The sequence below is a fragment of the Arachis hypogaea genome, chromosome 16 (assembly GCF_003086295.3).
Source record: "Arachis hypogaea cultivar Tifrunner chromosome 16, arahy.Tifrunner.gnm2.J5K5, whole genome shotgun sequence".
NCBI classification, from domain to species: Eukaryota; Viridiplantae; Streptophyta; class Magnoliopsida; order Fabales; family Fabaceae; genus Arachis; species Arachis hypogaea.
In genome coordinates this window covers 128,426,404-128,442,146 of record NC_092051.1, presented here as the reverse complement: position 1 = coordinate 128,442,146, position 15,743 = coordinate 128,426,404, and the positions used below count along the sequence as shown (strand labels likewise).

General features: G+C 36.3%; 2 protein-coding genes across 5 annotated transcripts; one reads left to right on the top strand and one right to left on the bottom strand.

Moving 5' to 3' along the window:
- Positions 1–8,946: 8,946 nt before the first annotated feature.
- LOC140180229 (protein FAR1-RELATED SEQUENCE 5-like) lies at positions 8,947–9,765 on the bottom strand. Its single transcript, XM_072220676.1, has 2 exons — positions 9,083–9,765; positions 8,947–8,995 (listed from the first exon to the last, which is right to left on the bottom strand). The coding sequence occupies exons 1-2, from the start codon at positions 9,763–9,765 to the stop codon at positions 8,947–8,949; spliced, it is 732 nt and encodes a 243-aa protein (XP_072076777.1).
- Positions 9,766–11,224: 1,459 nt separating this feature from the next.
- On the top strand, positions 11,225–15,404 carry LOC112754954 (syntaxin-22). Of its 4 annotated transcripts, none has more exons than XM_025802792.3 (8): positions 11,225–11,427; positions 11,604–11,778; positions 11,850–11,946; positions 12,251–12,393; positions 12,569–12,637; positions 12,797–12,954; positions 13,050–13,150; positions 13,484–13,907. In XM_025802792.3, exons 2-8 carry the CDS (start codon positions 11,606–11,608, stop codon positions 13,547–13,549), a joined length of 807 nt encoding a protein of 268 aa, XP_025658577.1. In that variant the 5' UTR covers positions 11,225–11,427; positions 11,604–11,605; the 3' UTR covers positions 13,550–13,907. The 4 variants fall into 4 exon arrangements, with proteins under 4 accessions (XP_025658577.1, XP_072077288.1, XP_072077287.1 ...); XM_072221187.1 differs by having other exon boundaries at positions 11,363–11,423; XM_072221186.1 differs by lacking the exons at positions 11,225–11,427; positions 13,484–13,907 and adding an exon at positions 14,429–15,404 and having other exon boundaries at positions 11,434–11,778.
- Positions 15,405–15,743: the final 339 nt, after the last annotated feature.

Below are 15,743 nucleotides of genomic sequence, written 5' to 3'. Positions count from 1 at the left end.
GGTGGCACAATATGCCCCTTGACTCGAACAGCAGGCACTGGCAGTTTACCTCTCGTGATACTGCATCGTAGGTGATGAAAAACTTGTTGAATGTGGAGTTAGAACCCTGCTCTACGACTTCGTATGTTGTGAAACCTAGGGTGGAATGCATTGATCTTGTGATGCAGTTCACCTTTCCTTTGAATTGTCCTTGAACTTCTTTGAACTTCTCGTGGGTATACAGGTGCTAAAACTGAGCCTCTATTGCTGATTTTGTTGCGCACGGTATCACAGTGTGAAAATCTGCAGTGTCAAATTCTCTCTCTCTTTAATCTTTGCTTGCTAGGCAATTGTCGTATTGCTTCACGAATTGACTCAAGGAGCTGCTGTGTGTGATGAACTTGTTGAAAAATGCATGCATGCTCTCGCTCCTTTGTGTGCTTTGACAAACCCCATTTGTAGGGTTTATCTTGTATTGAATTTAGGGGATTTTATCACCTTTTACCCACATTTATTCAATGAAATAGCATGCTTTTGTATATTCTCCTTTAATTGTGCTTGAATGTGAAAACATGCTTTTTAGGACTCAAAATAGCTAAATTTAATTCACCTTGATTCTATTAGATGCCTTGATATGTTTGTTAAGTGATTTAAGGTTTAGGAGGCAAAGATTGGATCAAGGGAATGAAGAAAGAAAGCATGAAAAGTTGGAGAACTCATGAAGAAATGGAAGAACCGGAAAGCTGTCAAGCCGACCTCTTCGCACTTAATTAGCCATAACTTGAGCTACAGAGGTCTAAATGATGCGGTTTCAGTTGGGTTGGAAAGCTAACATCCGGGGCTTCGAAACGATATAAGATTTGCCATAGTTGCTACACGTATGGTGGCGCGCACGCGCAAAGTACGCGCACGCGCCGTTGCTGCCACCTAGTTCACTTAAAGCAAAACGTGGCCAACGAATTCTAAAGCCTTGTGGGCCCAATCCAACTCATTTCTGATGTTATTTAACCCAAGGAGTGAAGAGGGAAACATATGTTAGTTACCAATTAGTTTAGTTTAGCTTTGTAGTTAGTTTCTAGAGAGAGAAGCTCTCACTTCTCTCTAGAATTAGGATTAGGTTTAGTTCTTAGATCTAGATTTTAATTCATCTTCTTCTACTTCTATCTTCTCAATTCCTTGTTGTTACATTCATTCTTCTTCCATTCTTTTGTTGTAATTTCCTTTATGTTGTTCTTGCATTTTGTTGTAGATCTACTTTTGTTCCTTCCTTTCTCTTTCAATTCAATTCAAGGTAAATCATAATAATTGTGTTCCTTTTGATTGTTGTTGTTAATTCATTGCCATAATTGTTGTTAGATTCTATTTTTGTTATCAATTTACTTTGCTTTTCTTTTATGCCTTCCAAGTGTTTGATGAAATGCTTGGTTGGATTTTAGAGTAGAATTTTATGTTCTTGGCTTGGAAAGGTAACTTAGGAACTCTTGAGTTACTAATGTCCAAGTAATTGATGATTGGGATCCATTGACTCTAGTTCTCACTAATTGAATTAGTAGAGAGTTAGGACTTATGAAGTAGGATTGATATAGCTCATTTGACTTTCCTTTACTACTAGTTAGAGGATGATTTAATGAGATTAATCCTTGCCAATTCTCATATTGTGGTTAGTGATTAGGATAGAGATCTTTGACCACCAACCCTTGCCAAGACCTTTTTAGCCATTAGTTTACTTTCTTACCATTTATCTTTCATGCTTCATATCAAAACCCCAAATATAACTCACAACCGATAACAAGATACTTCATTACAATTCCTAGGGAGAACGACCCGAGGTTTGAATACTTCGGTTTATAAATTTTAGGGGTTTGTTTTAGTGACAAACAACTTTTTGTATGAAAGAATTAGTGATTAGTTTAGAAACTATACTTGCAACGAGATTTCATTTGTGAAATTCTAAACCGTCAAAAATCCATTCGTCAAAATGGCGCCGTTGCCGGGGAATTGCAATGGTGTTATGTTATTGGTTATTGTATATATGTGAATATTGTGAATATGTTTGCCTTTTGCTTCTTTGTTAGTTCTTACTAGTTTTTAGGATTTAATTTTCTTGCTTCTTATTTGATTTTATTTTTATTTTCTCTTGCTATCATGAATTCTCACTTTGGCTATGAGTGTGATTACAACTATGTTGTAGGTAATGGGGGCTACAATGAAGATGTGTATCAAGAATGGGATAACCAAAGGTGGGAAGAGCCACATGCACATGATCAATCTTCATGGCAACAACCTCCACCAATACACTATGAAGAAGAGCCATTCTTTGATGCATATCAATCTAATGGCTATGGTGAACTCCCTTGTGACTTTCAAGAACCACCACCATATGCCTATGAGCCATACCCTCAACATAACCCTCAACCATACTCAAAAGCCACTTTTCACCAACCACCTTCATATGACCCTCATCCATATCCACTATTACAACAACCGTATGAGCCATATGAACCACATATAGAGCCACCACCATCTCAACATCACCACTTCCAAGAGCCACCCCTCCATGTTATTACCAAGATGAACCACCTCCAATATATGAAAATTTCCAACCACAAGATGAATACTACTTTCCACCACAACCTCCCATGGAAGACTACCCATATCCATTGATCCAAGAGCCACATGATCCTAATCATATTATCCAAGAGGAACAAGAGTCAAGAGATCGTCTCAAGGAAGCATTGGATCAATTTCAAGCAACCATGGAGTGTGTTGTGCAACAAGTGGAAAGAGTGGAAATTATTGAACCACCACAACTCTACCAAGAAGAACCACCTTCCTACTATGAACCCTTCCCCCAAATTGATGAACCCTTCCATCCACCCCAACCTCCAATGGATGACATCCTTGATGTTCTTGTTCAAGGACAAGAGGAAATGAAAAGGGATGTGCAACAATTCACGGCCGCCTTGGATGAGGTGGTAAACCGGTTAGCATCCCAATGCTTGAACTCTCAAGGAACTCCCATGGCTACATGTGGGGAATCAAATGACGAGCATAACATAAAAGAGAGATTGGTGGAGAATGAGGGAAGTTGCTTTGTATTGGAACAATTGGAGGAAGCTATGATTATTGAAGAAAGGGAAGAATTGGTTGAAGACTTAGGAGATGCGGAGCCTCCATGGGAATCTAGAATTGAAGAAAATCCCTCCAAGATGATTGAAATTGATGCTAGGAAGGAAAGTGCACACCTTCCAAGACATATTCCATATGAAGATTTGGATGGGATAGAGCAAGAAGTGAGTTCCCTTGGTGATGAAGATCAAGCATCAAACCTTAGTGGTGAAAAATCCTTTGAGCATGAAGAACCTTCTCCCAACAAGACGGAAAGCAATGTGGAGGTAAATTTTTCTCACCCTCCCATTTATGACTTGAGTAGGAGAAAAGGTTTATATAAAATTGTTGAACAAAGGATTATAATTGAGAAGTCTTGTGAAGAGGTGGAAATCCTTAGAAAAAGGAGGATGGGAATTGAATACGCTTTATCAAAACTCTTGGAGTTGTCTTTGCCTAGATTGCCATCTACTCCTTCATTTGAGTGGGTGAAATTTATTTCTATTAGCTTTATTATCCCACTTGAATATGGTTTGCTTGAAACGGATGGCCAACTTAGGGAGCTTTGTGGGATGAAGCGTAAACGAAAAAGGTTTTGTGGTTGGCGTTGCAAATCAAGGCTCATTATGGTTGATGCATCAAACATGAGATATAAAGGTTGGAGTAGTGCTCAAATAGATGGGTCTAGGAGGATTGTTGGCCACTATATAGAGAATTCACCTTACTCACCACCCGGTTGGACTAATAATGATGATCAACCTCAAGACGGGTATGAAAACAAAGTGTGGGATCCCGGATTACAAGAAGAGGATCAACTTTGGAAGCCCCAAGCTTGTGAAGAACTCCATCAAGACTTGGCTCAATCCATGAAGAATCTTGGGGCACAATGGAGAACCAAGCATTGGTAGGAGTTCCAAGATGAATACAAACACAAGCCACCTTGATGAGGAGCTCCCCATAAGTCCAACTTAAGGACAATAAACAAAAGTGCTAGGTGGGAGACAACCCACCATGGTAAAATCCTTTCATTTTCTCTTTTGTACATATTGATAGAATTAGTTTAATTTCATGTTTTGTTTAGATAGTTGAGTTTAATTGGTAGTTTAGTATGTTAAATAAGGTTTTAGGGTGTTTTGGTAGATGCTTGGAGGTTTAGAATGCTGAGATTGGTGCAAAAAAAAAAAAACGGCCATCGGCGCGTAAGCACGCTGTGCGCGCGCGCGCACATTGCACTTCCGCAACTTCTGGTACAAAAACTAGAGAGTTGTGCGCGCGTTGTGCCAGCATTGTGCTGGGAGCCCAAGCTCATCCACGCGTAAGCGCGCTGTGCGCGCGCGCGCGGATTTGCTCCCTGCTTTTCTCCTTCCTCCTTTCTCCTTCCTCTTTCCTCCTCTCTTCTTCTTTCTTTCTAATTTTTTTTTCTCCTTCCTCTCTTAGAAAATTTTTTTTTCCTTTTAATATAAATGAAATTTTTTTTAATAAAAAAAATAATAATAATATCATAATAATAAATAAATAAATAAATAAAATACTAAAAAAAAAACAAAAAAAAAAATTTTTTTCTCTCTTTTCCTCCATTTTCTTTTATTGCATTTGCTTGTTTTCATTCATTGTATTTTAATTTTGTTTTTTTTTTACCTTGTTCTCATTTTATTTTTTAAGTTTTCCATTTTAATAATGGTGATTGAACTTTCCTACTCAATTGTTGAGACTTTCTTACATTATTTTGGTGCTTCTTGACTTGTTTGATATTGTTGGGTGATGAAACTTTTAAATCAATGCTTCATCTTGTATGACTTTTGTGTCTTTGTGCATTGATATGACCTCATATTGTCTTTCATGACCCACTTCTTCTCATTTGAACTTGATGCTCAACACACTCTTCATACTTTAACTTTACTCTTGCATCGAGCTTAATGATATGCCTTAGCTTATATTGTTTTCTCACTCACATGCTTAGCTAACATGTAGTAGGAAATCATACTCTTATTTGGCATTAGCCCCGCCTATGTTCTAATTACCTTGATATCTTTGTTATAGGCTTAATTTTCTTTCTTTTTCTTTCCTTTTAGGTTGGCCACCAAGAAGGGAGAAAGGAAAAACTTTTAAATGGGGCACCAAATAAGTCCTCCACGCAACCTTGTGAAGAAGCTCATCAATTGTAGCAACCCGTCCACCTTGCTCTTCTTTGCATGCACCGAGGACGGTGCCATCTTCAAGTGTGGGGAGGTCGTCTGACCGATCTCCATGGGTAGAAATTTCCTTTTCAACACCAAATTTTTTATTTTCTTTGATTAGATTAGCTATTGCATTGCATGATAGGTTGCATGTTAGTTAGAATTTGTACATATTTTTACCACTTCTTTGTTATTAGGACTACTTGGTTAGGGTGATGATTTTCTTTCCAAGAAACCGTTTTAGGGCAACCTACCAATTTGAAAACTTTTTGTTGAACTTGCTTGAAAGAATGTATTTTGGAACATGGTTTTTGAGCTAAGAACATAAGCAAGTGAGATTTGTGCCTAATTGCGTGGTTACATCTTACAACGACTTATTTTTCCTTCTTGTGTGCATTATTCTCTTCCTATGATTGTGATCTTTGATTTGTTTGATTCTTTATGTCCATTATTTGGTGTATTCATGCATTTATAGGATTGAGGCCATCATTTCATTAGCCCACTTATCCAAATAGCCTTACCTTTTACTCTCCTTTGTTAGCCGATTTTGAGCCTACGCTTAACCCACTTGTTCTTAATTTAGCACATTACAAGCCTTAAAGCGGAAAACAATAAAAGTCCTTATTTGGATCTTTGATTAGCTTAGGCTAGTGAGTGTGAGTGTCATCCAAGAGTGGGAAAACTTTGGGACATTGGTTGGGATAAAAGGGTGTTTGTGTTTTGTATTTTTATATTGGGGAATTGGTACATACTCATGTATTGATTAAATGTATAGACCTTATGCATTGATGTTCTTGTGTATAGTTTGAAAGAAAAAGAAAAAAATGAAAAGAAAAAGAAATAAAAGTGAAAAAGAAAAAAAGAAAAGAAAAGAAAAAAATGTATATAGAAAAAGAAAGAAAAAAAAGAAGAGCAAGAAAGGGGACAAAATGCCCCAAAGTAAAGTTCAATAAGAATCAATGCATAAGTGTTGTGAAATGAAAAGGAAATGCATGAGTATGTGAAAAAGTGAGGAATGGGTAGTTAGATTAGTACTTAATTGTATAGGTCATTATATAGGTTAGGTGGGAAAGTTTAAGTTAATCAAAGATTCAAATCCTAAGTCCACTAGCCATATATGATCCTACCTTGACTCTAGCCCCATTACAACCTAAAGAAAAGACCTCATGATACATGTATGCATGCATTGAATAATTGTTGATTGTTAGAAGAAAAATAAATCTTAGAAAGCATGATTAGGGGAGAATTGAGAGAATCAACCCCAAACACCGAGCGACTAGAGTGCAAACACTTCCGGTGAGGGTTCGATGCTCAATTCCTTGATTCCCGGCTTTCATGAGCGTTCTTCTTGCAAGTCTACTTGAACTTCATTTTGATATTCGAATTGGTAGGATTCATGAATCGTTATATGATCTTGACCCTACTTGTACATGTATGACTTGGAGGATTGATTTTTAACCAAGTAGGTAAAACCATTTTGCATTTAGTTGCATCCATTTAGATAATTGCATATAGTTTAGGTTGCATATAGTTTATTTACATTGAATAAATGTTGATACCCTTTGTTTCTCTCTTGGCTTAAGCATGAGGACATGCTTGGTTTAAGTGTGGGGAGGTTGACAAACCCCATTTGTAGGGTTTATCTTATATTGAATTTAGGGAATTTTATCACCTTTTACCCACATTTATTCAATGAAATAGCATGGTTTTGTATATTCTCCTTTAATTGTGCTTGAATGTGAAAACATGCTTTTTAGGACTCAAAATAGCTAAATTTAATTCACCTTGATTCTATTAGATGCCTTGATATGTTTGTTAAGTGATTTAAGGTTTAGGAGGCAAAGATTGGATCAAGGAAATGAAGAAAGAAAGCATGAAAAGTTGGAGAACTCATGAAGAAATGGAAGAACCGGAAAGCTGTCAAGCCGACCTCTTCGCACTTAATCGGCCATAACTTGAGCTACAGAGGTCCAAATGATGCGGTTTCAGTTGGGTTGGAAAGCTAACATCCGGGGCTTCGAAACGATATAAGATTTGCCATAGTTGCTACACGTATGGTGGCGCGCACGAGCAAAGTACGCGCACGCGCCGTTGCTGCCACCTAGTTCACTTAAAGCAAAACGTGGCCAACGAATTCTAAAGCCTTGTGGGCCCAATCCAACTCATTTCTGATGCTATTTAACCCAAGGAGTGAAGAGGGAAACATATGTTAGTTACCAATTAGTTTAGTTTAGCTTTGTAGTTAGTTTCTAGAGAGAGAAGCTCTCACTTCTCTCTAGAATTAGGATTAGGTTTAGTTCTTAGATCTAGATTTTAATTCATCTTCTTCTACTTCTATCTTCTCAATTCCTTGTTGTTACATTCATTCTTCTTCCATCCTTTTGTTGTAATTTCCTTTATGTTGTTCTTGCATTTTGTTGTAGATCTACTTTTGTTCCTTCCTTTCTCTTTCAATTCAATTCAAGGTAAATCATAATAATTGTGTTCCTTTTGATTGTTGTTGTTAATTCATTGCCATAATTGTTGTTAGATTCTATTTTTGTTATCAATTTACTTTGCTTTTCTTTTATGCCTTCCAAGTGTTTGATGAAATGCTTGGTTGGATTTTAGAGTAGAATTTTATGTTCTTGGCTTGGAAAGGTAACTTAGGAACTCTTGAGTTACTAATGTCCAAGTAATTGATGATTGGGATCCATTGACTCTAGTTCTCACTAATTGAATTAGTAGAGAGTTAGGACTTATGGAGTAGGATTGATATAGCTCATTTGACTTTCCTTTACTACTAGTTAGAGGATGATTTAATGAGATTAATCCTTGCCAATTCTCATATTGTGGTTAGTGATTAGGATAGAGATCTTTGACCACCAACCCTTGCCAAGACCTTTTTAGCCATTAATTTACTTTCTTACCATTTATCTTTCATGCTTCATATCAAAACCCCAAATATAACTCACAACCGATAACAAGATACTTCATTACAATTCCTAGGGAGAACGACCCGAGGTTTGAATACTTCGGTTTATAAATTTTAGGGGTTTGTTTTAGTGACAAACAACTTTTTGTATGAAAGGATTAGTGATTGGTTTAGAAACTATACTTGCAACGAGATTTCATTTGTGAAATTCTAAACCGTCAAAAATCCATTCGTCATGCTTCTCATCTCGACCCAGAAGTGGTGATCCAGGTAAATTGCAATCCATATATGCCGATCTTCGTATGGCTCGGCATAATGAACAGAACACATGAGCTAGGTAAAACCGAAAATTGTGCACGTTTTACCCCATAAAGTAACCATATGAAAATAATTCAAATTAAAACCTCGGTTACCTGAGAGCCACTTGTTGCCTCCGAGGCCATACTTTGTGACAAAATTGTTCCAGTTTCTGTTGAATGCTTCTTTTGTGAACGAGTTCCAAATGACGTAGCTCATCTCTTGTTCGATTTCTTCGTGTTGCTTGCAGCTGTTTAATTTGCTTGGAATCTTCTTCATGATGTGCCAGATGCACCACCGGTAAATTGTTGTTGGCATGCACATCTCGATGGCCCTTTGCATCGATGCACATTGGTCGGTGAAAATGCCTTTTGGTGCCTTCCCTCCCATGCAACGGAGCCAACACTCAAATAGTCATTTGAATTATTGGATGTCCTCGTTTTTTATCGGGGCGCATCTGATAAGTGTCGGCTAGCCGTGGTGATTCACGCTCACAAAAGATCCAAAAACTAGATTGTACCTGAATAAATGGACACTCTCACAAAGTTATGAACCGAAATGTGTAGATTTGGTGAACGTAAATACTTAATTTCGGTGAACCGAATACCTGTTTGTGTTGTACGTGGTGTCGAATAAAACCATGTCTCCGAAATACTCGCATGTAGCCCTGCTTCTTGCGTCAACCCAGAATGCATTTTTGATAGAGTGATCGCCTTCGAGGTTGAGCTCGAAAAAGAAATTTTGGTCCTTCTCTTTCATTCTTAATAGGTACTTCCCGAATTCTTTGGCATCGTCTTGTTTGGAAACATTCCCTACTTCCCTTATTATGTAATTCCTCATGTCTTTTTCTATAAAACTTAGTTTTCGGTGACTACCAGCTGCTGCTACGAATGATTGGTAAGTTTTGCTCGGTCTGATTCTGGCTTCCTCGTTAGTTTTGATGGTACGACGCACGAACATGCTTAGCCCCCTGTGTTGTTTGAGCATCTCTACCCGGTCTGGACAGCAAGGGTGTGAATCATTCAGAACAACTTTAGAAATTATCCAGAGACTGACGTCCTTTAATATGTGTATGTAGATCCTGGCTGGACAGCTTATGCCGGCTGAGGGATTTGTCTTCAGAGTTAGAGATATCTTGGATTTCCACCTCCCTTCTCTGCTGCATATGATTAGTTGATTCTTAATCTCGTCTCCCTTCCGAGTCGTGTTCCTTATTTCGGTAGAAAAACTGGCAAGTTTGGAATAATTTTTGTAGAACTTTCCAGCTTCTTCTAGTGTCTTGAAAGTCATTCCGACCTTTGGGATAAATTGTTCATCCACAACACACCTAGTCTGCATAATGAACTGAACATGTTATTATTGTGATATAATTGTATAGTACTAAATGAACAGAACATTATCCATTATATAAAATCAAATTTAAAATACCTGTGTCTACAATTTAGAGATTATCAATTCAATTCAATTCAATTCAATTCAATTTAAACACCTGCGTCCATTCAATTTAATTCAATTCAGCAATTGCATTCTATTCAATTCGATTAAAAAATAATCCAAACCTCGTCCGCTTGATTTGTTCAGAAGAATAATCCAAATCGCTCTCATTCAACTGATTTGAAGTTGAATCATTCATTGTTTCGATTCAGAAGATAAATGTTATGTGCAGATCGAAGAAGAAAACGAAGAAGAATGGAAAGAAGATAAATGCAACGTAAGCAGATCGAAGAAGAAAACGAAGAAGATGGATGCGAGCAGAGAAGAACGACGAAGCTTATTACATTGAATGCAATGCAAATCAATAAAGAAGAACGCAAGCAGAGAAGAACTAGGAGAGCAGCAGAAGGTTTGCGTTGAGCAGAAGATTTAGGTTGCAGGAAATAAGGTTTACATTGATATGTAGCGCGTGTATCACAAACGAGTGGGGGATGGGGGAGGCGCGCCTAGCAAAAAATGATTGGATAACTTGGATGTATTTTTTGTATGGATGTAGAGCATTATTGTTTCAAGAATAAACGAGAACGGAAGTCGAGATTAAGGTATGCACCTGCTAAATCTTTACTAGAATAAAATTACTTAAATATCTTTTATATATATGATGTAAGTATATGTTTAATTTTTTTGTTTTATTTAAAAACAAATTAATGATGTGCATAATATCTAAATTTGTACTAACTAATTATTTAAATTTATATCACAATAATGTTAGGAAGATAAAAAAATGTCAGAATTTATCTTATTTAGCATTCATTAATTGTTACAATAATTAATGAATACTAAATAAGACAAATTATGACTATTTTTGACTGATTTTCTTTGGTTACCAAATATTTTTCTTTGTATTATTACAAAAAGAGAATATTATCATCGAGCTATAATTGTCAATCAAGATTTGTTATTTTATTATGTTAAAATTTTTTTATTTTATTTTATTTTAGTTTATAAATTAAAAATTCAGTTAAATAATATTAAATTAGATTTAATAATATTAAATATGTTTAAATTTAATTTTATTTAATATATTTTAATTAAATTATATAAAATTTTATTATAATTAATATTTTTTTATTTTTTAAAATTTAATATCAACGAATATTCATAGATATCTGCCTCCCTCACAGGAGGAGAACAAATGAGGATCCATAATAAAAAAAAAATGAGACGAAAACAAAATAATTTCCTAAAAATGATTGGAGAGAAGAGGGGGGCAGATCAATAAATACCCATTGCTATCCCTACTAACAGGGGAAGCGCATGTTACGTAACGCTGAGAGCGGAGAAAAGGAAGAGGTTCCACGTAGTAGGGACTACAAGTTTACAACAACAGAATAACCATTTTCTTCCCTCTGTCTCCCTAACTAACCACTACCACTACCACTTTTATTACACAAAACATTTCCTTCTCTTGTTCCTTTTTAAATAACCCATTGACCAATGACAACGAAAGAACGGTGGGTAAGTGGGTCACTCCCTCTACATGATCTCCTCACTCTCGCTCTTCAGCTGCCACTTCCCATTTCCCAATTCGTCCAACTTCAAACTCATTCACAACTCAAACCTTCTAACCATTTTCATTTCCTTTTTCTTTTTTGCCTTCATCATCACCCTCCTATTCTCTTTTTCTTCTTCAGCAATGAGTTTCCAAGATATCCAAGGCGGCCCTAACGCAGCCGTGCGAAGAAGCCAGTCTCCGTCGCAGGTCATCGCCGCCGGAATCTTCCAGATCAACACTTCCGTCGCCACTTTCCGCCGCCTCGTTGATTCTCTTGGAACCGTTAAAGACACTCCCGACCACCGCCAGAAGCTGTACGCTTACTTTTCCATTTTTTCACTGAGATGTGTTTTCTTACAAGGTAAATTTTGTTTTTCTTTTGTAGGCACAACACGAGACAGAGGATATTGAAGCTGGTGAAGGATATTTCTGCTAAGCTCAAGTCGTTGAGTGAATCTGATCGCCATGCTTCTGGTGCCAATGTCTGATCTTCTTTACCTTTGATGTTATAATTTCGTTAATTTGTTGTTTATGCATTTTTCTGCATCATTTGGAACTTCGATTCGGTTTTTTTTTTTTTTTTTTTTTTTTTTTATTTGGAAATTTCAAAACGAAAATTCAAGCTTCCTTGAACTTGAATTTGAACCCTAGGAAGCTACTTAGTGAATGGCAAGTCGTTATTCTTTAACTATGTTGGAATTTAGAAGCTACTTAGTATGATGATCTTGGTTTTGGTTATTGGAAAAGGAATGTATATTGAAACTTCTTCTCGCTTTGTGAAACCAGGCTAACAAGAAAATTGAAGATGCTAAGCTAGCAAGAGATTTCCAAACCACATTGCAGGAATTCCAGAAAGTGCAGCAGCTTGCATCCGAGCGCGAATCGACTTACACCCCTACTACTGCCCCTCCGCCTTCTTTTCCAACAAGGTTAACAATCTTTGCACAATAGTTGATGCATAAATAAATTTTCAATAATACTTCAAAATGAAATTTTTACTTTCATAATCTGATTATACTCCTCATTTTTGTTTCCTCTTTTTTTTTATCCGGCCGCATTGAAATGTTTTCAGCTCGCTTCTATCATATTTGTGTTTGTAAACAGCTCTGGCTCTGGTGAAGAATCCGGTGAGAGAGACCAGGAAAGCCAACCTTTTATGAGGGAGCAAAGAAGGTAACTCTGCGAGATATTTATTAATCTTTCATCCTTTGATAAGGTGAACGACATGCATCTTTGTGATGCAGATGCATAGTTATTTATTAGCTTATTTCTTGAATTTTAGAATGCTTTGAAAAATTGCTTTCAAAAAACTCAAATTGACCAAAATTGCAGGCAAGAGGTACTTCTCTTGGATAATGAAATCTCCTTCAATGAGGCCATGATTGAAGAAAGAGAACAGGGTATTAGAGAGGTAGAAGAACAAATCGGACAAGCAAATGACATATTCAAGGACCTGGCTGTTCTTGTTCATGACCAAGGGGTTGTTATTGGTAAATAAGATTATCACTGTGAAGAAATAAATTTTATATATCACTCCATTCTTGTTACTGTAACATTGATCATGTTGTTTGCGATATTGCCATAGATGACATTCAATCGAACATCGATAATTCTGCTGGTGCAACAACCCAAGCGAGAGTTCAGTTAGCAAAAGCTTCCAAAAGTGTGAAATCTAGAACCTCATGGGTGAGTCACAAAAACCTTGACATACTAATAAGCTCTAACACAACCATGGATTTAAGCATTATCCACATAATAAGAATATAATGGCTTCAAAATCATGTTTGAAATGGGCAGTTTTTGTTCAGAATGGGATATTTTTTCGTTTTCCACATAGAAATGGCGTTATTTGGTTTGCACACTACTCATACTGTCATACATCATATTACTGATTTGAGGATTTGGTTGGCTCTAAAAGAAAAAGTATGCAAAACACTAAAGAACCTGCAGTAGTGTGACATTATCAGTGTTATACCCATCATCCTCCCATAATATGACTTCTTTTTGGTTGCCTTGCAGTGTTGGTGGGTGCTTGTAATTTTTGTGGTGATTGTGGTGATCGTACTTGTTGTACTGATTATTTAGGGTGCGAGTGAATACAAAAGTGAACAAATTTCTTTTATTTCCTCAGTGTTACATTTCCGAGAATGATTTTGATAAATCTTTGAATCCATGAGTGCTTTGTAGTGTGAAGAATGTTTTGACTAAAAGAAATGTGTTGAGTGTATTGCTGCCCTCTGCAGTCGCCAGTGTATATCTTAGCAAAGAATTAGCAACTGGAAGTTGAAACTTGGAGGAGTGATTGTTGGTAAGGCGATTTTAAGAAAGGCATTGCCTATATTTTGTAATTAGATTTGTATTATAGAATGTGCAGTTGATGTTGCTCGAAGATTAGTATCCTAATGCCAATTGCCAAGTGCTTGTGCTGGTTTTTCTGGCGTAATTTTGCTCTTCTCCGAACCCTGAAATATCTATTTGGCATCCCAATTCCCAAATAGATTAAGTAATGTGAGATAACAACAAAGAGGGTAGTGTACTGTAAAACAGAGTAGTTAATTGCCTTCCAGACGTTCTCTTTTGCCTGAGGAAAGCTTGTATTTTTATTTTGTATTTTTATAAACGTGGCAAAACGTTCGTACAAAAGAGAAAATAGTTTAGACGAGGTAAATACCAAATCATTATCCGAAAGATTTTGACATTGACAAAATGGTACCTAATCTTTTGTTATTGATAAAATGATCTTTGAAAAATTTTAAAATTTAACAAAAGTGACCAACTATTAAATTTACCCACTTTTAATTTTTATAATTTAAAAAAACTCCAATTTTAATTTTTAAAAAAATCCTAATCCTTTTTTTTTCTAAAATTCTTGTCTCTTTTAATAAATCATTATCATTTTCTAAAACTCTAATCTCTTTTTTTTTTCTTCTTTTTTCTCTCAATGATGCCATTTTTGGGAATTAGGTGGTGGTTAACGGTGCTCTGTGGTTGTAGTTGTGGTTGTGTTGGTGGTGGTGGTGGTGGTGATGGTGATAGCGGCAGAGAGGGTGGGATTTGCTGCAAAGGCATCTAATGGAAGACCATCTGTTCTTGAGACAATGGTTCAGTTTGCGATTGGGAAGGCGTGTGAAGAGGAAAAATGGATGGCGGAGATTCGCGATCCAAGAAAAGGTGTTCGCGTTTGGCTTGGAACGTTCAACACCACCAAAGAAGCCGCCAGAGCCTATGACAGAGAATGTCGTAAGATTCACGGAAAGAAAGTTAAAGTGAACTTTCCCAACAAGGATGACAAACACTCCATTCAACAATCTCGCAACATTATTCTAAACCTTCCTCCTCTTCCCATTTGAAAATCGAGTAATCATCCTCCTCTGTATCAATATGGTGATGCCAACAACAACAACAACATGAACAACCAGGCAAGGACTCTGAACCTCAACTTGGAGTTTGGTTACGATCTGAATCATGGAGGAGCCATTGGTGTTGGTGATGCCATCAACGCAAACCCATTTGTGAGTTGTGTTGATGAGAATTTTGAGTATGGGTCTGGTTACTACGAGGTGGAGAAAAAAAATGAGAAATGAAAAAGGGGTGGAGTCTTGAGAAGAAGGAGTTGAGTATCAGAGAAGCATCTTTGGTTAGGAGAGGAAAAAGGAGGAAGGTAAAGGCGGCAACGAATGGAAATGAAGAGGATTTTATTGGGAAAGAAGAAGAAAATTGGTGGATGATGATGAGGAAGGGGAAAATATGAGGGTTTCGAAAGAAAGGGGATTAGGGTTTTTAGAAAATTGAAATTTGAATGTTTTAAAATTATAAAAATTAAAAGTGAGTAAATTTTGTAATTATTATAATTGTTAACTGACACGTCATCTCTAAACTTTGACTCCAGGTAACTCTACTTACGGTTGGTCGTTTTTGTCAAATTTTAAAATCTTTCGAAAATCATTTTGTCAATAACAAAGATCAAGTACTATTTTGTCAGCGTCAAAATCTTTCGAATACCGATTTGGTATTTACCTCTAGTTTAGACAGATAACATAACGAGGTTTATACATTTATCTAATAAAATTTATGTTTTTTAATAATTTTTTAGAATTTAATTTTTATATATTGATAATAAAAGTTATTGAATTATATCTATTTTTTTAAATGATTATTTTACACAATCAATATAAGAAATAGTTATTTTTGTAGAAATAAATTATTTTATTAATTCAGATAATCCATATTGAATCACCAAAAATATATATGATAATGCGGAAGCGTACCTTTAGTCATA

Excerpts from the sequence above, each read along its gene's own strand:
- LOC140180229 (XM_072220676.1), bottom strand. The coding sequence starts at position 9,765 with ATGACTTTCAAGACACTAGAAGAAGCTGGAAAGTTCTACAAAAATTAT. Across the intron at positions 8,996-9,082 it reads ACCACGTACAACACAAACAG|GTACAATCTAGTTTTTGGAT; the intron begins GTATTCGGTTCA and ends CCATTTATTCAG.
- LOC112754954 (XM_025802791.2), top strand. The coding sequence starts at position 11,450 with ATGATCTCCTCACTCTCGCTCTTCAGCTGCCACTTCCCATTTCCCAAT. Across the intron at positions 12,394-12,568 it reads CCGCCTTCTTTTCCAACAAG|CTCTGGCTCTGGTGAAGAAT; the intron begins GTTAACAATCTT and ends GTTTGTAAACAG. Across the intron at positions 12,638-12,796 it reads TTTATGAGGGAGCAAAGAAG|GCAAGAGGTACTTCTCTTGG; the intron begins GTAACTCTGCGA and ends CCAAAATTGCAG.